Source organism: Corvus moneduloides, chromosome 11 (genome assembly GCF_009650955.1).
Source record: "Corvus moneduloides isolate bCorMon1 chromosome 11, bCorMon1.pri, whole genome shotgun sequence".
In the NCBI taxonomy this organism is placed as follows: Eukaryota; Metazoa; Chordata; class Aves; order Passeriformes; family Corvidae; genus Corvus; species Corvus moneduloides.
The window spans coordinates 11,083,916-11,105,065 of NC_045486.1; the positions used below are offsets into that span (position 1 = coordinate 11,083,916).

Below are 21,150 nucleotides of genomic sequence, written 5' to 3' on the forward strand. Positions count from 1 at the left end.
ACCCGCCTCCCGGGGGAGCTGCGCCCGCCTCCCGCCGCTCCGCGCTCCCGGCCGCTCCTGCCTTTGCGGGCTGCTGCTTTGGCTTTGCTTGGTTTTAATCCTGCCTTTTTATTGTGCGTGTGTGGCTTTTTAAATTATTCTTTATTTTTTTATTATTATTTCTAGAGTTATTTTTTCTCTTTTTTTTTCTTTTTTTTTTCTTTTTTCTTTCTTTTTTTTTCCTCTTTTTTTTTTTTTTTTGTGGCTTGGTTGTGTTGTTTGGGGCTTTTCCTCCCCCCCCCCCCCCCTCCCGTTTTCGCTGTTGTTGTTGCGTTCTTCTGGTCGTTCGTAGCCTTTGCTGCCCCCCGGCTCGCAGAGGAGTTCAGGTAAGGGCGAGCAGGGGATGCGCGGGGCCGCGTCCCGCCGGCGGTGCCTCCGCGCCCGCTGCCGCAGCACCGCGCGGGGCCGGGGGCTGTGCCCCTGCAGCCGCGCACGGCGGGGGTGGGAGATGGAATTCCATCCCCGGCGGGGCAGCGGCCAGCGCTGGGGGGCTGTTTTCGGGCTGGAGCGGTGCTGTGCCATGGAGTGACAGGCGGCGATGGGGGGGATTGTTCCCGATCGTTGCGACCACACTGGGGACGGGGGGGAGAGAGGGAATTCGGGCCCCCAAAGCCTCCTGAAAAGGGATGGAAGGAAAAGCCAAAAAAAAAAATTACCCCCCCCCCCCCCCCCCCCCAACAACCAGAACAAACAAAAAAACCACGATTAACAAAACCCCCAAACAAACATGTTTTGCAGCTATGGAAGCCTGGCTGTGCTCGTGCTGGAGCGGGAATTCCGTGTGTGTGTCCCCCGGCACCCTTTTCCCTGCCCAAGCGGCTGGTGCCACGCGTAGTTTCGGGGCACCCTTCACTGCCGGGGTGCAGAGGCAGCGGGGTGCGCTCCGGCGGGGCCACTGCCTGTGCCAGCTGCAGGTGAAGTGCTTCCTCTTGTGGAAGCCAAAGTTTGGGGCTGGAGCGGGATAGTTTTCAGGAAAGAAAGCTTTGGGAGTGTTTCTGCAGTTTCCCAGGAGCAGTGGGTTTGGAAAAAACAAACCTGAACACCCCGCTGTGTCCGGGGAGCAGCACAGCCACCTTGCGGAAGAGATGAGAGCAAGTGGGTTTACTCCTGGCTCACGGCTTTTTATTATTTTTATTTTTATTATTCCCCCCCCTCCTCTGCATTTCTCTTTTAATTTCTTAGAAACTCTGGGCCTGCTTCATTGCCTGGTTTAAGGCTCTATCTGTGGAGCAGAAGTCAGCCTGAACAGATTTAAAACCTTCTAGGGAACAAGAGAAAACCCTGAAGAGATTAGTCTTAAACTGGAAAAAGCTGTGGCAGTAAACGTAGGAAATGACCGTCAGCGTCTCGTATATGCTGTGTGATCAGTTGTGCTGGGCTTACTGTCCAGAAATGACAGGCTGGGAAATACATCCCCATGTTTCAGCAGTTTCCCAGGACTTTACATTTTAATGTTGCTCTGCATCAAAATACGTCTTCTCTGCTTTGCTTTTTGTCGTTATTTTTTTTTTTTAGCTGGCGATTAGATGGACAGATTTTAAACAGAACAACATGTTTTTGGCAGAAAGGACATCATAACAACCCAGGGAACTCATAAAAAAAGTTGGAGACGGTCGTGCTGCTGAACAGCTGCTGTATTTCACTCCAGAAGTGCTGTTTCCAGCGGCTCAGGCATTGTGGTCTCTGTATAGGTGCTTACATTTCTAACATGTTTTGAAGGTTCCTAGAGATGAAAGTGCGTTATGGAAACAACATCATTAGTTTTCATAGCCTTCACCGCCCTGGCTTTTTTTGGTTTTGTTTTCTAATCTTCTGGTTTTGGCTATGTCTTCAGGTGAAGTAAGGATGAAAGCCTTTTGGTTGTTAGCCTGGCCTTTAGGAGAAAAATATAGCCAGGGCCCGATCCTGCATTCCAGGCATTCTCCAAAATCTTCTTGGCTGTTCTGCAAGCTTTGAGAGTGCACAGAAAGCAGAACTGGCCCATAACGTGCCTGGATCTATTTGCCTCTAACAGTCTCCTCTTAAAAAGCCTCTGGTTACATCGAGTGACATTGTTCCTTGTCAAAAGAGATGGGAAACAAGCGTGCTGGCTGTTTTCTGCTGAGGTAACTGGCCCACAGCAGTTGCTAGGGGTTCACTGTTGGGTTTTTTCTCCTCTTTTAAGCTCTTATTCAAGTTAAGTTTAGTTCTATTCCTGGGGAAATATATGGATATTTTGATATGTGTCTTCCTAGTTCTTGCAGGCATTTAAAGAAAACTTGAACATTTAAATTTTATTTTTTTTTAAAGAAGTTCACCAACTGCTTTTGGTGCATGCAGAGCACGCCAGCTTTTCTTAGAAAAAACACGTTGCAGGCCAGATTTCCCTCACAGCCCCATTCTTCAGAAGTTTAAGCTGGAATAATACGGACATTGGAGGAAGGATCAGAAACCATCTGAGGGCAAGTCTTCCTTTCTGCCCCGTGTTTCTCAAGGCAGTCACCAATTTTTGGTGCAAGATAGAAAAAATCAGCTTGGGTGAATACTTACCAGATGCCAATACTAATTTGTCAGAAGCAGATGTTGCTTTCTGTTTCAAAACTGGAATAGCTCAGCTCTGGGACTTCTGCTGGGGGAACTTACCATCAACACAGAGATTTAAAAAAAAAAAGAAGTGTGTTAGAAATAGTTCAGCTCTTCTGACTCTTCGCTTTTACTATAAGACATGATTATAGGCTAAGGTCGCAAAACAGAGCCACTAACCTCTGTTTGAACTTCCTCGTGTTCAGCACATGTGGGTATTTCATTATTGGTTCAGAGGCATAGCTGACTGACAGGACACACATACCAGGAAAATGTGCAATCTTACTTTTAAGTCTTTCAACCCATCCCTGTTTCCTCCACGTGCATATGAAGGAGGAAGCCATATCTTTAAGAATAAGACCCTTAAGAAATACAGCTTTATCCCCACTCTTCCTGTGAAATATTAATAGATGCTGCCAGTGGGACAGAGCTCTTTAAGGGTGTTGTGTAAAATATCTCACTCTGTGTTCACTGCAGCACTGAGCACACAGACACCTTTTGATTTTTCTCCAGTAAAGGAAAGACAGGGCAAATTTTGGAGATGAGGCAGCAGAGATGCTCTGCAACAGCAGTAACAACCATCCTCTCGCCTGCACAAAACTGGGAGCTATTGACTATTCATGGCAAAGCGTCCAAAGCGCAGCGGCAGAGCCTGTGGAAAATGACAGCGTGTAACAAGATTGACTGGCATTTCCTTCACGCTGGGTCACATGCCTCCTAATTCACACACACACACAGCCTCATAGGCTGATCGAATGACTTCTATCTCTGCAGTCCACATACCTTCCACAGAAAGAGTTGTTTTATTATGCACATGTACAGCTCTGTTTTCAATCAGTCACCTTGAGCGAATGACTGAGGGCCAGTGTTCGCTCCATCCAGAGATCTCTGCGTTTGCTCTCTAAGGGGCATAATCTCCATCCGTAAGCAATTTTTTTTCCCCTCGGGGAGGTGGGGAATAAAAAAATACGCAGATGTCCCTCCTGCCTCCCCCTCTCCAGGCGCCTTTCTATGAAGTTTGCTCGTCTTAGCTGGGAAAGCGCAGGACAATCGCGGCTGTCAGCAAGCACTGCGGTGGGCTGCACTGGGAAAGGTGGGGCTTGCTGTTGTGGGGTTGTAGTGGGATTAGGGCTCACGTGAGCCGGGATTTGTGCGATGCTGCCCGCTCGCCGCCCCAGCGCGGGCAGGGGGCACGGGGAGCGCAGGCAGGTCGGGGTGCCGGGGGTCCGCGCAGCCCCGCCGGGGCAGCAGCTGGCACGGGGCTCAGCTCACCTCAACCTCTGCCCCGGAGAGACAGGAGCGTGGGGTGAAAGCAGCCACCAGCTGGCTGGCAGGACGTGGTAATTAGCTCAGTGCAGTGCCAGCCTTATTAAGGACAGTGCAGGTGATGATGACGTTGGCACACTGATTCATTACATCTAGAGGGGAAAATCCGCCTAGTAAATGCTGAAGCACAGTAAATATTTTTGGCTCCTGCCAGATTGATCCTTGCATTATGCTGAACAGCCTATATTTGTAGAACTGAGGAAGTTAAAAATAAGGTTGGTGGAAAGCTACAAGATAGGGAAAGGATTTGCGTTTTATGGCCACCAGCAATAAACTTTTTTTATTTGTTTCTTTTTGGTGGTAAAAATTTCAACACTGTTTTTTTCTTCCCATTCCTTTCTTTCACTCTGGATTTCACTGCTAGGTGAAAGCTCATTATTTATTTTCTCTTGTCGGTAATATTCTGTAAGGGAGCTGTAAATCTGGAGCACACACAGTTGGGAAATGATTTCTGACAGAATTCTTTTGCAAATATGTGGTGCAATCCTGCAAAACACTTCAGCCCTGACAGTCCTCGGGGGGGTGGTGCAGACATATCAAAGCTTGTAGCAGGGAGGCTGGATGCTCTGGGCTTTCCTGTGGGCTAGAGGGCTTTACGAGCTTCAGTTCATGGAGATAAATGATTAAACCAACTTCTGACTCTTTTGTTTTCCTGCACTCAGGCTCTCACCTGAACTTTAGCTGCCTGTTATATGCTGTTGGGATATCCTTAAGAGATCGTCCAGGAATGGTGGATCACTTGCTGCCTACTGATGAATCCTTTTCATCCACAAGATCTTCTCTTGGATACTTTGGGGACATGACAGCAGGTGTGAGGTCCTACCAAATGCTGCCCTCTCCCCTGTCAGAAGATGACAGTGACTCGTCCAGCTTTTGTTCTTGTTCCAGCCCTGACTCCCAGGTGCTCAGCTCCAGCTATGGAAGCACATCCAGTGCGGAAAGTCAGGACAGTATCTTAGACTATTTATTGTCCCAGGCATCTTTGGGGAACACCACTGCATCATGGTGGGACAAAAGGAGACTTCAGCCAATAGTGAAAGAGGAGTACTTTAGGTTGCCTGAATTTGCCGTGGATATGGAAGACTCAGGACCATTTCAGCCAACGCTTGAGGAAATTGAGGAATTTTTGGAGGAGAACATGGACTTGGAGCTCAAAGAAAGACCTAAAAGTGAGACCAAGGACTTGAGAGCTTGCAGCCAAGTTTCTGTTGCTTCGCTGCAGCAAAAAGACCATATGTTACCCAGTGCTAGTTTAAAAGAGAGTAAAAATGAGCAGTTGAACAGCTCAATGGAAGGTGGCCAAGCTTCAAATGGAGGAATGACCTTAGAGAATGGGATACCGGTTATGCTCCAAATTCAGCCTGTACAGATCAAACAGGAGTCCAACACAAGCCCCAGTTCCCAAGGACCAGCACAGGAGAACATTAAAATTGCACAGCTCCTAGTCAACATCCAAGGACAGACGTTTGCCCTTGTGCCTCAGATAGTTCAGTCGTCCAATTTGAACTTGTCCTCTAAATTTGTCCGCATTGCTCCCGTCCCCATCGCCGCCAAGCCAATTGGGCCAGGAGGCATGATCCAGGGGCAGACGGGAATCATCATGGGTCAGAAATTTCAAAAGAACCCTGCAGCCGAACTCATTAAAATGCACAAATGTTCTTTTCCTGGTTGCACCAAGATGTACACGAAAAGCAGCCATTTGAAAGCCCACCTGAGGAGGCACACAGGAGAAAAGCCCTTTGCGTGCACGTGGCCGGGTTGTGGATGGAGGTCAGTATTGGGGTGCAGCTCTGTCCAATCCCCTTTCCCCTTTTTGCTCACTTGACCTAACTTGCTGAGCAAGTATGTTTGCACTCTGATTTATAAACTCTTTCTGTTGCCAGAACTTGTTTGGTTGGTTTGACAATGAAGACCTTTTTTCTTCCTGTTAGGTAACCCATGGGTTTTGATAAATTAAATAGCACAGCATCACCTGCTGGCACCAGCAGTTTTAGTGTCTTAAAAAAAATAAAAGTAGTCCATCATAATTTGTATTTCATTCTAGAGGGTCAGATTAAGCTTGTTACCACAGGTAAGACCTGGTGTTTGCATTGGTGTGGTTGCAGCACACCAGCCCCAGCAGAGCCGTGGCTGGCACCAGCTGAGGCTGTGAGTGAACTGGATGGTTTAGGGCAGAACTGCTGTGCACAGCCCTGTGTGGCTCCAGCTGTGTGGGACTAAACATGGTCAGTGAATGGCTGTGACAAGCAAGTGTGGTTAAAAGCAGTATTCTGTGCGCTTTCATAGAAAATGCACTCCATCCCACTCCTGAAAATGCTAGCAGTGACACTCTGGCATACTCTGGATTTTATTCTCTGTCTTGATTCAGAAAAATGCGTGGGTGCCACTCAAAGTTGCAAAAAAGCTGTCAGATGTAACAACATAACCAGAAGGCTGAGGTGGAGTTAAACATTGCTTGAATGAAAGATTGCAGGTTTTATTGAAAAAATGTTTTGCAGAGGGATTTTATTTTATTTTATTTTATTTTATTTTATTTTATTTTATTTTTAATACAACTTGAAAAATTTAGTCTTTTAAAAAACAACAACTTTTATTTTAAGGAAACTTTGACAGGTGCCTTCCTCCCTCTTTCCAGTTAGCTGTATTACTGGTTTGGCTGCTAGCAAGTGCTAATATACAGCACCACGAATGATGATGGCAGAAAACATAATCTTAACTACCTTGTGTTAAATTAAACTGAATTTCTTTCAAATAATATGCTGCAGAGCTTCAGTGAGCAATGCCTAATGAGAAAATGGGTTTTGATCATGGGCAACAGACGAGGTAAAAAGTAACAGGAGAGTGTTGTGTAAAAATGCAAGTATGTGAGACATGCAGCAGTTAGAGATGGCTGGGTTGGTTTGAGGGAAAAGGTCACAATGGAGCTGAACCCTCTGTTCCCCAGCTGGACCAGTCTGAAGTTTGCTTCTCAGAAGGGCTGAGCAGGTTAGTTTATGGGGCTCTACAAACAGGTGGTGATTTGTTTCCTTTTGTCCGTGCAGCACCTTTCATGAGCTCAGTTTCTTGCTGCTCAGGGTGCCCTCTCACCAAATTCAGCTGATTAGTCCCAGAAACCGTGGGCTGGTTGCTCCCGACCTGCAGTAGAGGCGCTCGCTGCTTTTTATTTGTTTGCCAGAGTATGTGTGCACAGGCAGCAGATGTGCCTGTGGGTGTCATGTTGGCTTTCCTTGCGCTGGGATGTGAGCACAGCTCTCCTTTTTGTGACACATGCACGTGGCACGTGAGGGTTTGTCTAATCCACGCTGAGATTTGTACCAATGCTCCCAGTGACTTTCGTGGCTCAAGATCAGGAGCCTGAAGTGTTGCCTGTGGGTGACCTTCTCCAGCCCTGTCTTATCACAAAGCTGGTGTTCCCCAAGATACAAAACTAAGGGGAACATTTAGGAAAAATATTAAGTGATAAAGGATGATTAAATTTACAACAGGTGCCTCTCTTCTCGAAGTGTTACGGCGAATGGTGTGCATCAAAAGCAGGATGCTCGTGGGCCAAGAGAAGTGCAGGTCCCGCAACCTGGAGCACCCTGAACTTTCAACCACCACAACTTTTTAAAGATGAGCCCAACAGTAATGAGAAATTAATCACCTTCATAATGAAGAACATGTGTCTTGTCCACAAACAGCTGCTGCAAGTACTTTTCAAACTCTATTGCTCTTTGTCTTGTTGAATTTCACAGCCTGGGCTGCAATCCCAATCCCCAAAACCCCCAGACTTTGGAAGGGCTCTGCTATGAGAGGAGAATTTTATAGCCAGCAGGAGAGTCTGTGTTTGAGGAGCTGCCTCCTGTGCTCGCAGCAATCCTTAGCACCAGCCTGAGATTGCTGCCCATCCCCTGCACGCTGCTCTCACATCGAAGGCCAGACCCAACTGAGCATTGAATTACTCAGTCTCCTTTCATCAATAAACCATGTTTACCTTTTCCAGAAGTTCAGTGAGAGCTGTGACTTAAGCCTCACATGACCTAAGTCCAATGCATCTGGCCACTCTGTTTGCTCTGAGGTCTATATAATCTCAGATGAATTTAAGCAGTAAAACACTGCCGGGCTCTGCTTTCTCCCTCTTTCCCCTGTGTTCTTGTGCTTGTGTATTTATTTTTTCACTGAAGACACTTAAGATCTGATCTCACTGGAGATAGTAATTTCAAAAACCAAAACAAAGTGTTGCCTAGCACAAAGTGCCTGAGCTCAGTGGGACGGTTAAAGGTTCCTCAGCTCTCTGTGCAGCCATGCTATGATGTTTTAAATTCACCAGGGTTGGAGCGTGCACCCAGCAAACCCTTTTGCTAACCCCTAGGAGGGCTGGAGAGCCTTAGCACCTCCCTGATGGAGGCTAAACACTGCTCACTTGTGCCCTTCCAAGGCACAGAGCAAGGGCTGTTTCGGCAGGCTGCAGAGTGGTGCTCATCTGGCAGTGGCCAGTGACCCGTTGTGTTCCCTGGACGGGTCAGGGCACTGATCCGTGTTGTGTCACCATCTACCTTTGGCACCACAGCCTCTGGTTAGCACTGCTCAGGCCAAAGAGCTGAGCTGCAGTGTGGGCTGGGCCCAGGAGCTGTGTGATGGCACAGAGCAGGAGAAGCTCCTGCTTCCCCTCCCTGGCACAGTATCGTGCAAAGCTGCAGTTGCTGCAAGGCTGTGGGATGAGGCAATTGGCTTTAAATGCCCCACTGCATCTTCTGGCTGGAGGCTCCACAGGTGACAGCATGGGACATAAGCTCTGCCTGGTTTGGCAGGGAGGGTTTAAAGGCTTCTAACATGTGTGGCCAGGAGTGTGCTTGGGCCCGAGTGACTGTGAGCAGTACCACGCATGGGGCAGGGCAGGCATCTCGCATTGGTTTTTCTTGCTGATGCTGTGCAAGGGATGGCAGGTGCACAGGAGCTGTGCTGCTTTATTGTAGCAAAGCTCTGGGGATGGGCAGCAGGAATCAGCCTGGAGCCTTCCCTCCAATCTGGAGGAGAGGTACAGCCTGAGTTGGCCTCAATGGCTGGTGGGCATGGCAGGGACCAGGAGTACCAGGCTGAAGCTATTGACCTTTCTCGTCCCATGAGCCACATAGGAATGTCCCCATATGGCTGGGAGACACAGGACACGTCCTACACATCAGGGAGCTCTAGGATTTTTCTTCAAGGGAGATATCATTACAGTCCCTTGGGGTCCTGCCAGATAGAAGGATGAAGTTGCTGTGGGATTGCCCAGATCCCTTCACTTTTCTTTTGAAGGAGGAGTCCTTCTGGAAATGGCAGTGGCAGAATAGTGAGGTATTCCTTCGGGCTTCCCTTTTTTTTTTTTTTTTAAATTTTACATTACACAGGGGTTTATTTTCACTTTTTTTGGGTTGATCTCAGTGCCAGAATGTGCTGCAGATATTTCACTGCAGAGTCAGGCCGCCAGATCCTCCCAGCTTCCTTGTCCTAACCTTTGTGTTGTTTTTTTGTAAACACACAGACAGCTTGAGGTTTATTTCTGTGGGCTCTGTAAGCTGATCTTTCCGTCACTGCTGGGGAACAGTATTGCAACATTCCTGCCTCTTCAGCTAAGGACATCGTTATGAGGCAGAATGTATTTTTATCGGATGAACTCATCCAAGCTCATTCCTGACGTGCGCCTCTTTCTCCCCCACCATCCGTGCAATTCCCCTCGAAATGCACTTGTGAAGCTCTTGTGCAGCATTAGCCAAGTGCTACTGCGCTTCTGTTGCAGATGGTGACCTCAGTGGCCAAGGACATAGGACAAGGCAACCCAGCCACATCTGTTTTTACTCCTTTGAAGTCTGTATATAAGAGGATAGCTCTTTGCAAAAGTGCTTTTCCCTCTCTGCTCCCTCTTTTCCCTGGATGTGGCACAGGTCTGTTCCTTGTCCAGCGCTCAGTCCTGTTGAGCCAGTCTGCACAGGCAACATCCTGCACTCTCCAGGCCCACTCATCCATAGCCCTACAAGAGCTTCCCTGCAGGGATCTGGCACTGGGACCAGCTCAGTGTTAAGGACTTGGGAGAAATCCCTGACCCTGCTGCTCCCAGGTCCACACTGTGTTTTTGGGAAGCTATGGCTGAAAGGAGCAGGGGTGTTAGAGGAAGCAAACATGCAAGCAGAAGGCATGAAGAGAAACCTGTGTCATAGCCTTTATGAGGAAGACTCATCCCAGACAAGGACCAGGTTGACAGCTCCATAACAACTGCCTGTTCTTCATGGAGAATTTGACTCTTTCACCACGAGGATACCAGGGCAGGGAAAGGAAGAAAAGCAAGTGAATAGGTGAAAGAATCTCCCCTAGAAATGCCCCTGGGAGAGATGTGCCCACACTGTATCTTACCCACGGTGAGTGACTGCATCTGCTTTCCACTGGCTGAATGCTCTCTGGGGAGCATGACCAGACTGAAGAGCTGCAGCAACTGAGGAAACCATTACCAGCTTTCCCAGTGCCTATGTCCTGGTCCTCAACTGTTGGCAGGAGATCAGAGCTAATTAAAACCTTTATGTGGAAACTTACTTTTCTTGCATGAGGGACTTATTCACAGGAGCCCAGCAGTCCTGTTTTCTCCCTTTCATAAAAATAGCGTATTCGCTCTGTTGGTGATGTGATATTTTGCTCCAGAAGGGCACATTTTTCTACATGTTCTTTCCCCGATTTGTTCAGCTAGTGCCCATGACTTCATTTATTTATTGTAAATAAACAGCTGATACCATTTCTTGCAAGCTCTCTTTCTGTGCTGCTCTTTGTTACTGCTCTGGCAACAAAACACTTAATTGCCCTTTGTCAGGCAGCAAATTTTTTGTACCCATTTGGACAGGGCTGTTTTAGTGTGACATTGTTAATTAACCCTCTGTCTCCCAGTCATGTCCAAAGTGGTAATAGAGCCAGCCCTGCTCTTAAGACCAAAGGATTAGCTCATTTGAGTTCAATAATGCCTCTGGGATTCATGGTGGCTATTTGGGGATTTTTCTGTGTAGATGGAAGGTGGAAAATATCTAAAATTCAAAAGACTATGGAGTGCAGTTTTGGTAATTAAGGCTCATTCTTGATTTCAATTTACCCATGCTACCTATGCAAATAAGTATGCTAATGGCCGTTGGGGCCCACCTGAATTTCAGCTGTTGAGATGCTGAGCATCTCTGGTACTATTAACGACTCTTCATGCAGCCTGCAGGAGCACACACAGAAGTAAATTTTTCATCTGGATCTAATAAGTCATAGTGTTTCTAGGTAGCTGTGGCTACCTAGTTGGAGTCCCACTCAAACTGGGTGCAGTTAGGGCGTGTCTGTTGTGCTCATGTCTGTGGGAGCTTGAAACAGACCTCACCTGCAGGACGGTGGTTGCTGTCTCTGCTCGAGGATTGGATTGTCCGTGCTTGGATTTGCAGGAGAGAGATGGTGGGAGTGGCTTTGGAGGGGACCAGCAGAGGGATCAGAGCAGCGCTGTTTTTGTCAAGCTGCACCCATGTTGTGGGGTCTAGGGCGAGGCTGTACAAACGTTGCCTCCGTGCATTGCCGTGAGTCCAGGGCTGACACGGGATGAGGCTGGTAATTGGGTGTTTCCACCAATGCTGCTGGCAGCAGGCTGGGACCAGCCCAGCCCTGCTGCGTGTTCCTTTCAGTTCCTGGAGTCTCCCAGTGGCCTGAGGGGACTTCTTTTAACCTGCTGTGAGAGACTCAGTGTTACAAAATCCCATTTATCTGAAAAGGCTTCTCCTCTCTTGCAGGTTCTCCAGGTCAGATGAGCTGTCCCGGCACAGGCGCTCCCACTCGGGGGTGAAACCCTACCAGTGTCCTGTCTGCGAGAAGAAGTTTGCTCGAAGTGACCACTTGTCCAAACATGTCAAGGTGCACCGGTTCCCACGAAGCAACCGCTCCGTCCGCTCCGTGAACTGATGGGTCCCACTCTCCCCTTCCCGCCCAGCCATCCTACAGCAGCCAATGACAGCACTTTGCTCACTATATTTCTAGTGATAATTTATTTGTCTCCACAGAACAGTCAATGCTGTTACTTGATATCACCATGTTTGAGTACCCCATGTCCTTCAAAGATGATTTGAGAATGAAGTTCTTTTTGGGTCAGGAGAGCGGGGCGCCTCTTCCTTTTTTTTTTTTTCTTTTAAGGATATTATTTTCATTTCCTTCTATCTGTCTCTCCTTTGCTGCTGCTTCTTTTGGAAATTACAGTGTTTTATTTTTAGCTGTTTTCTGCTGCACAGGAAAATGTAAAAGTTGCTTGCTGCTAGTTAATTATAGCCCTGGCATTCCTGAGGGCTTTGCTCATGTACAGGCCATTCATTGTGAGTTTTTATTAAGCTGCTCTATTTGTCCAGTTTGGAAACAGCAAATTCCTTTTGAAATGAGAACAATTCCTTTGTTTTTGGGTCGTCTGAGCCAAGGATTTGTAGGGGCTGGCCATAGGAGGAGGAACAGTGGGAGTCGGGGATGGGGCAGACAAGGCTTGGAGAGCACTGGAATGTGCCTCCATGCATCTCTGATTTTCCCGGCTCACATTTACCTTTCCCTTGGCTAGGGCTATATATAAATATTTATGTATATATATTCATACATACATACATATATATATATTTAAGCAAAGGCACGTCCCAAGCAAACCCAGAGGCTCAGGCTGGATGGAATGGCTTGGAGTGGAGCCTTTGGAACTGTGTGCGTGCTTCTGTCCTGTGCTGCCAAGGGGTGAAAGGATGCCCAGGTGTCAAAGGACGCTGCTTTCCTTTGAGGCTGGTTTGCAGCATCCACTGTCTTTAGCAGAAGAGCTGTTGTCTGCACACAAAGCAGCACGAAGATGTTTGTGAGAGCCTCTGAGCTCTGTTCCTGTCTCTGCTCCTGCCCCCTCGTGTGATCTGGAGGGAGAAAGGAGAGCCCCAGCCGCGGGGGTGCCTGGTGAGCCCTGGGCATCGCCACATCCACTGTGAGTGAAGGCCTGGCTGGCTGGAGCTAAGTCTCTCTTTGCCTGCTGGCTGGCAGGGTCTGTAGGCTGTGCCTGTGCCCAGGGAGGGTGGGAGGCACCGTGGCCTGGTGGGGCAGCACTGGGAGATCGGGGTCTAGGGGTGACCCTCGGTGCTAATCCCCTCCCTCCCGACAGCCATGTCAGAGCTCCATGCAGCTGGGGTGGGCGAATGGGTGAGAACAGTAGCCAAAAGAAACAAATTTGTGTGATAGCTGGCTAAGAAGGGAATTTAAGCAAATGATCAGATGGTAGCAGGCAAGTGATTTTATTTGTGTTTCTTCTTGTTTCGTTTTTCCTTTTGAACTCTGGCAATTGTAAGAAGCTTTAGAAGAAAATAGAATTCAGTAATTAGGAATGATTTTATAATGGATGTTGCATTTCCTTTCCATTCGCAGATGGCATCTGTTTGTCTTTTCTGTCGGCAAAATGGGAAGTAGGAAAGTGTGATCCTAGCGCTAGGCAGAGCAGGAACCCGTGCTGTGCCAGAACAGCAGGTCTAGCTAAAGTGAATGCATTCCTTTTGTCCTCTAGAAATTAATATAAATGAACTATCATCTATTGACTGGTTTATATCACATCCTATGAATGTATGTAAATAAAACTGTACATAGATGCATATCTATATAAAATATCTTTTAATAACATATCAAATTTGTGTAAATTGGAAACAAAAATACCTATAAAGCCAGTGTACATAAGTTACAATTCTGTATATTTTCTTTTGTTCTTCATAAAAATATATTTACTTTGACAATAAAATGAAAATGGAAATTTTAAATCCCTCCTTGAAATTATTATTCATTAATTTCCTTTATAGCCAGCTCTCTAATCAGGACAATCGCACTTGAAATTTCGATTCACCTGGATGTAAATTTTCAGGTGCTGTGTAACAGGGAGAGGATGGAACAGTTCTGAAGTTATCTTCAGTTTTTCTCATCTCAGAAAGTTCTCGGAAGGCGCGAGATGTCTCAGCTCTCTCTTCGCTGGAGCCCTCACGCCTCGCTTGGCAGCCACACTGGGACACAAACGCCTTCCGTGGCTCCTGACTGCTGTGGGACAGGTCTGCAGATGCAGTAAAACTGTGGTTAATAAAGCAGAGCAAGCAGGTTTTGAGGGAATTCCAGCTTTAGCGATTAGTGTGGAGGAGGAAGGGCTTCAAAGTCTGCTTCAGACTGTGGCAGTGACTCACCGTGTGATCCAAGACAAAGGACTTGATTGCCATGTTCTGCAGTTCCCTTTCTTGTAAAATGGGGATAATAACGCATCACAGTGGTACTGTGGGCCTTAATCTGCATTTGTGTGACCCTTGGTTGGAAGGAGCAAGCAGTAAGACCAGTAGTCACAGGAATAAATTGATACAGAAAGGCCCAGCACGACGGAGGTCTTGGTGCCAGGGCACCTCAGTTGGCTCTTCTGTAAATCCCGCGCCTGAAAGAATGATGTGAAGGAGCTGTGGTAGGAAGCATGGCCTCAGGCCTGAGGAGAAGACACCCTGTTCTGCAACATCCATTGCTTCCATTTGTAACAATAGGGGCATGAACACCATGCTCTTGTGATCTGAAAGCCGGGACATCTCTTGCACTGTGCTTTTGGTTCTTTGTCCTCCACTGGAAGAAGAAACCAGCAACATGACTGGTGTTAAAGTCACTTCTGAGTCTCCATGGGAGCAATGGTGCAGTGGGTCCAGATCTTCTCCCAGCAAGAATCATTCTGACACTAACAGGCACTGAGGGATTAAAGTCTTTCCCTGAAGAACAGCCACCAAAAAGCGCCAGCTGATGAGCCTGGGCTCTCCAGACCCCTGATTATTTTTCCCAGAGAATCCCTTTGAGTTTGGCAAGAGGACCGAGGGATGAGGCAGACTAAGTTCTGTGCACTCCAGGTTGTTGTTACCTCCTGAGGTGTAGCCTGAAGATCAGAGGGCTCAGGACAGCGGTTTTAAGCTTTAATTAGCAAGCCTGCACCAAGAGGATCTGCAATTCCCTTCTGTTCTCACCCTATCCACTTCATCTGTTAAACCAGCTGCTTTATTTTAACCAGCATCTCAGTCTCTTCCCCATCTCACCTGGAGTTCTGATATTGCTGTAAAGTTGGGCAATTCACCCTGCAAGACCTTTGGGGCAGAAGTTGCTATTTTTCTGCAAGAGGTAATACTTAAAGCTGAAGTGGAGTAATGTAAAATCCCTGCTGTTGGAGCACAGCAGGGCAGAAAGATCTAAGTTATGTTTTAGCCTGGAATATTTTCCATGAAATGCATATTCTCTCTCTTTTTTTTTTTTTTTCTTTTTCTCTTTGTTTTAATAAGGGTTTTGATTGTGAATTGTGGGGTTTTTTTCTAGTTAATACCTAAGGAAATATAAGTTTATGTAAAAGTTGCAATATTTTGCTGAAAAGAGTAGAGCCATGTTTGCTGTGAAAGCAGAGTTAGTTCTGCATGAAATGAATGACACTGTCAGAGTTTTGTCACAAAAAACTAGAACTTTCCAAAAGAGATTTTGATGTTTGTTTTATGTGGAATTACTGGCCTGGCTGGGTTTTGCTGATTCATGAGAAAAATGTGGCCTTGCCTTAAGTCTGGCTTTATCCACCTGAAGGTAAATATATATTTAAGTGCTTTGATGCCACAACTAGATAAGTTTATTATGTCCCAGCTTCAGCAACTCTGCATGGCAAAGCACAGCATGGCATGGTTATGCATATGCCTAAGTCCATTGACTTCAAACCTCTGTAATTTCTGAAGTGTGAATGGACACATGTGCAGTGGTACAGCCTTCACAAGATGATCATGATCTGGTTCCTAATGCTTACCAGAACTTTGTGTGTTTTTAAAAGGTTTATAGTCCCTATGTCAGAACTGGTGGTGAAGGAGTAGTGCTAGGAGAGGTAAGGAACTATCACCTGGGGAGGCTGTACTGGAGGAATGGACTAAGCAGAAGGAATAGGAGTAAAGTGATCTTTCTCTAAGGTGACCTGACTTCTGTGACCTGTGCTTAAACATAGTGCAGAGGAGAGATGTGTCTGAGACCACAGAGCAGCACAGAGGGGAAATGGGAGCGGAGCCAGGATGTCCCGAATCTCCTTTGCCCCAGACAGTGGCACAGATCACATGCCAGTAACATGCAGCGGGTTACAGGAGGCAAGGAGTAATAGGACACATGAGACATCAGGTAAACAAAGAAAGATAAAGATGGGACACAGGTAAAGTCAGGTTGCACTGATAATGCGTGCTTTTGGAAAGGATGCCGGGGGAGAGGAACGAGATCTTGCTTGCTGGTGTGCCACATGTGGGAGTCACCAAGGCAGAGTTCCCTAGAAAGAGTCCTGCCTCCCTGACCTATGTTGTGTGGGACTTTTTACCCCGGCAGTTTTGAGGGGAGCTCAGGGAGCTGCACCCCTGTGGAAAGCAAACCAGCCCGTCGATCAGGGTGTTGTGATGGAAGGTGGCAACTCAGGCTCCCTGGAGGAGCACTTGAGTCTAGATCCTGTGATATTTGCGACAGTTTTCTGCTTCCCGCCCTCCCTGGGGGTTGTTTTCACTGAAGTCCTTGTGCCAGGAGCCTTCTCCTTGTCTAAATGGCCACTATACATTTAATCCAAACAACCAGGTGACTCCAGCACAAAGCTGGTGGCAATAATCCAGCGTTAATGATTACCCTGGGCCCCTTGGGTTATGTAAGCCTGGATGTGCTGTACTCAGCTCTCGGCTCGGACCTGCCCTCCCCATCTGGGAGAAATACCAAGGACCTGCCAACACACATAGAAAGTTGTTTGGAGCCAGCTGGGATTTTCCTTTTGACAGCACCTATGAAACCCGTTATTCACTCAGTTCAGTGATTGCCATGCCATGCTTGCTTGTTATTCAGAGATGTTGCTCTTAAAGAATGAGTTGTGCTAAGCTCCCACTGGCTTCAGCACAAGCCAAAGACAGTGACTGCTATGACTTATCCAGGGGAAAAATTTCCCAGCTAAGGCAGGAGCTGCAAATCCCAGCAGGTCCTTGGCTTCCCTTGCTCATTCCTTCTGGGACATTGGTGTTTTTGTGGCTTTTAATCTCTTGTTCCATGGGTGTTAGTTTCGTTCTTGCCTTTTTTTTTTGGGGGGGGGGGTTGGGTAGGTGGGTGGTGTGAGATGTTTGAACGTGTGTGATGTGTGAAAAACAGATACTGAAGAATCTTCAGAGGGTTGGGACATAATGCCTCTTCTGGTCAAATGATCCAGATCACGAGGTTTGTAGCTCCTCAGTGCTCAGTCTTTCACAGGTCTAAGCTTTCATTTGCTCTGCCAGATCAGTGCAGGTTTTCCTCCAGCTGGAGCGGGAGCACATCCTTCATCTCTTGCCATGCTCTCTACTATGCTCTATTTTTCTGATGGTTTTGTGGTTAGGCTGACTCAAAGCCCATGTAAGTACTTGATCTCCTAAGGAGATAAGGCTGGAGGAACCCCAGCTCTTAGAGAAGTCTACTGCAGAGAGCTTTCATCAGCTCACCCATCCTGCCTACAGAGCGTGTGTGCCTTGGCCAGCATCTCACTGAGCCCCAGATTGCTGTTCGAGTCATTCTGAAGATTAGAGCAACATCTGACAAGGGTTTGGCTATCATGGGAAGAGGGCAGTGTTTGCATCTCTGCCCCAAGCACAGCAAGACAAAGTATTAGGTGGAATGGGAGTGAAATACAGGAATGACAAGCAGCAGTTTGGAAAGCCAGCTCTCCTCTTGCTCACGCTGGTGTGGATCTGGTAACCCTTGTCCTGCTGATGTTGGATTCAAAAGCATCCTGAAAGGGAGAGAAAATCGAGGTGAATGTGGCCTATAGTTTTCTGTAAGGGAGCTGAGGAAGGAAAACAGAAACTGGAGAGAGTTATGGCATAAAAGGCACTGTTCAGTCTTTTCCAGTTAAAAGAGAGTGATGGGCTCGTTTCGCAGAAAGGGCTCTGCTTGCGCAGGAGGAAGGTCTGAGCTGGCAGCCCACGTCAGAGCAGCTGCTCTGCACTGCTCTGGGGCAACAGCAGCTTTACATCAGGAGGTTTAGTGAATAATAATAAGAGGGTTGTGCCTTGGACTGTTGGCAGTCACAAAGAGAAGGGTTTGGGACTGCTTGCTGTCAGTCCCTCAGGTCTCTTCCTTGTATGATACTGCTTTTCTCCTGAATCTGTAGCTGATTCTTGGAGTGGACTCAAAAGCAGAAATATTTTTATCCATATAAACCAGGAACCTCCATAGGCAGTCCGAGGCATTTAGTAGAAAAATCTATCCAGGAATTGTTTTGCATGTGACTGAGGGTGGAGTCCAGTAGCCCACAAAAAGAGAAGTACAAAGAATTACTGTTATGTATCTAAAAAAGATTCTGGCATCTGCCTTTCCTACTGAGTCCAGTGGGCCCCAGCATAAGCCCTGATACTTATTCCAACATTTTGGTTGCAAATACAGGAATTGGGCTACGCTGAAAAGCATTCAGGCAATTAATAAACTCACCTTCCATAAGTGGGAGAGTGACGTGAATATTTGAGTTTGGCTGTTGACTGCTGACTTTTTCTGAGAAGTCTATAAACAGCAGCCAGGTAGTCTCTCACTTTTTGTTTCTCTAGTGTGTGTTGTTTTTCCATGGACAACATGTTCTGGACCTTAGAGAGTTGGCCGGAGCTAGATTCATTCAGATCCTGTGTCCCTGGTGGCAGATAATGCATCAGGGAGGGCAAAGGGCTTGGAAATTTTGTTATGTCAGGATGGTGATCCTGCAGCCAGCATGGCTGCAATAACAGCTGGGCTGTGCTGACGGTGGCAGTGCTGGAGCAGGCGGCCCCATGGACCCCTGCCCGTACTGGACCTCAGCTCCCCTGTGCCGCTTCTCGGGTCTGACTGGGACACTGTGGCTCCACGGAGCTGGGAAGTTCATGTCCAAGGACAGGGCTGACGTGGGAAGCCCTTGCTCTAATGAGACCTCTCTGCCTTGGCTGATGTAGAAATGGCCTCTGGTGTGGTTTTGCCACTGCTGGAAGTGGCAGATGCTCCTGGGGAAGGCCCACTTTGGCTGGAAGGAGAGCACAGGACGATGAGCAATCTGTCCCCTCTCAGAAAACCAAGTTAGTTACAGCTGACAAGTTTGCTGGTAAACTCTCCCACTTGCTCCTTAGGAATTAATGGCACAACTGGAGGGTGTTCATTTACCTGCCACCCAGGACCTTTAGTCTCCTCGCAGGGTATTGGTATTCGAACAACTGATAAATAAACACACATTAGTAAGACATTGGGTGGATTTTTTTGGTACTGAAACTCCAGTAGCCCTTCTCCAGTACTCCCCTGCCTGAGCTCCTGAGCACTAATCCCTCACTCAGTGTCCCTGGCATTGCCTGGTAGATAATCCAGGCTTGAGATCAGTAACAGCCCTGAAAATTTAATGTGAATCAATCTCTGTCATGCCTAAAGGAGAGATTAGCAAATTAGAATTGGTCCTGATGACTTCATGCAAGTTACTTGATACCCTGTGACTGATCCCTGGTGGGTGGAAGACCATGAATCCAGGGAGAGCTGGAGCCACCTTCCTAGCTTTGCTCCTGCATTTTCATGCCAACCTCATTGAATCAAATTATCTGTTCTAAATTAATAATGGTATTTGGCAGCTCTCTAGCATCTTCCAGCTGAGGAGCAGAACATACTTCCCAGTGGGAAATTAAGCCTTTCCAGCGCCTTGAAGAATAGTTGTCACCTTCACTGTGCAAGGTCAGAAAAAGGATTTAAAGGGTTTGATCAATAGTCCTTGGGGAGCTTGTGGCAGAGCTGTTGAGGAAGTCCAAATGTACCAGTTCCTCCTAAGACCCAGACGTCAACCATAGCTTAATGATTTGGTGTGATTTGGAGCCATCTACACACTGATGTATAGATGCACACTGGGGGAGAAGTGGGGAGGCTTTTTAGCCCTCTGGGTAGGTGTAAGACTTGCATGAGGCGAAATGCAAGGAATGACAAACGTTCATTCTGCTGATGTAGCAGGAGTGATGTTGATGCAGGTGTGGCCCTTGCAGCTTCTGCAGGACCTGGGGAGCAGTAGGGGAACAACTGGGCTGTATCTGCTTGTGACTTTTTGAGTCCTTGCAATGGCCCTTGCAATGACCTCTGCAAGACGGGGTCATGTTCTTCATCTTCTGTGGGGGCATGTTGGCTCCCACAGTAAGTAGCAAGAAATTCAGCTCAATTTTTTTTCCTACCTTTATCACCCCATAAAGCACTTCCATGCTGGTGAAGCTGTCACCCTTGTGGTGTGACCAAGAGGAGGCTGACTAGCAGCCTCACAGGTTTCCTTGCACTAAAGTTCAGCTTGCACCTTGCACCAGTTTCCTAAAAATCCACCTACAATCTTTCCTCCTTAACTTTGATACGTTCAGCTTACTCTTCTCAAACACATTTGTTTTAAGGAAAACGACCTGCTGCTGATGCACGAGCTGTTATCAATTAACCCAAACATTTAGATTGCATAAGAGTGTCTGTTTTGAAAGTTAGTACAGAAGACCTAGTCCAATGTAATCTATGCTGTTTATCCTGATCTCTCATTCAACTTCTGGAACTAGATAATTTGTGTGGGAATTAATAAACTATACTCTTTGCTGTGATAAGTTCTAATTATTGCTTTCCAGGCAGTTTATTTGATCAACAAATAACTAGTCACTAGCTAGAGCAATGTGCTGTTGGCAGAGATTTCTACCTTGTAGTGACTAAGGAGGTATTTGTAACCCACAGAGAAACATTGCAAGTAGGGTCTCTTTGCAGTATATTTGCAAAGCTAATAGCCTGAGTCAGCTGGCGGTCTAACAAGATGCACAGGACTTATAAAGCTGTTGAGAAAAGAAACAAATTCTTTTCCATTAGAAAAAATTGAAAGTGTTCACCAGAAGAGCAAGGGAGGCAAGAGAGACAGGAGGACTGGTAATGTGGTGGCAGGCAGTCACTGGGGATGCTGGCTGTGCTGGTTTGCTGGTCCCTCACTGTGGCAATGCAGCACCTACACCTGCCAGTGCTGGGTGTTTTGAGGTGGTGCTACTTCTTCCTAATTTTCTCTCCACTGAGGCTCCTCTTGTGAAATGAAAAAGTTGTGATTTTGCCAGAAGGGCTCTATGAGTGAGCTAATGTTAAAGACAAATAAAGTTTTTAGTGCAAAATGTGGCAGCCAGCTGGGTGTTTATTTGAGTGAAGTGCTGTTTGGGGACTTGTTGTGGTCACACAACTGCAGAG

At 47.1% G+C, this 21,150-nt stretch overlaps 1 protein-coding gene across 1 annotated transcript; it reads left to right on the plus strand.

Moving 5' to 3' along the window:
- The first annotated feature begins 210 nt into the window (after nucleotides 1-210).
- KLF15 (Kruppel like factor 15) lies at nucleotides 211-13,706 on the plus strand. The gene is made up of 3 exons (XM_032120899.1): nucleotides 211-365; nucleotides 4,590-5,697; nucleotides 11,685-13,706. The coding sequence occupies exons 2-3, from the start codon at nucleotides 4,655-4,657 to the stop codon at nucleotides 11,851-11,853; spliced, it is 1,212 nt and encodes a 403-aa protein (XP_031976790.1). The 5' UTR covers nucleotides 211-365; nucleotides 4,590-4,654; the 3' UTR covers nucleotides 11,854-13,706.
- The last annotated feature ends 7,444 nt before the right edge of the window (nucleotides 13,707-21,150 follow it).

Excerpts from the sequence above, each read along its gene's own strand:
- KLF15 (XM_032120899.1), top strand. The coding sequence starts at position 4,655 with ATGGTGGATCACTTGCTGCCTACTGATGAATCCTTTTCATCCACAAGA. Across the intron at positions 5,698-11,684 it reads TGGCCGGGTTGTGGATGGAG|GTTCTCCAGGTCAGATGAGC; the intron begins GTCAGTATTGGG and ends CCTCTCTTGCAG.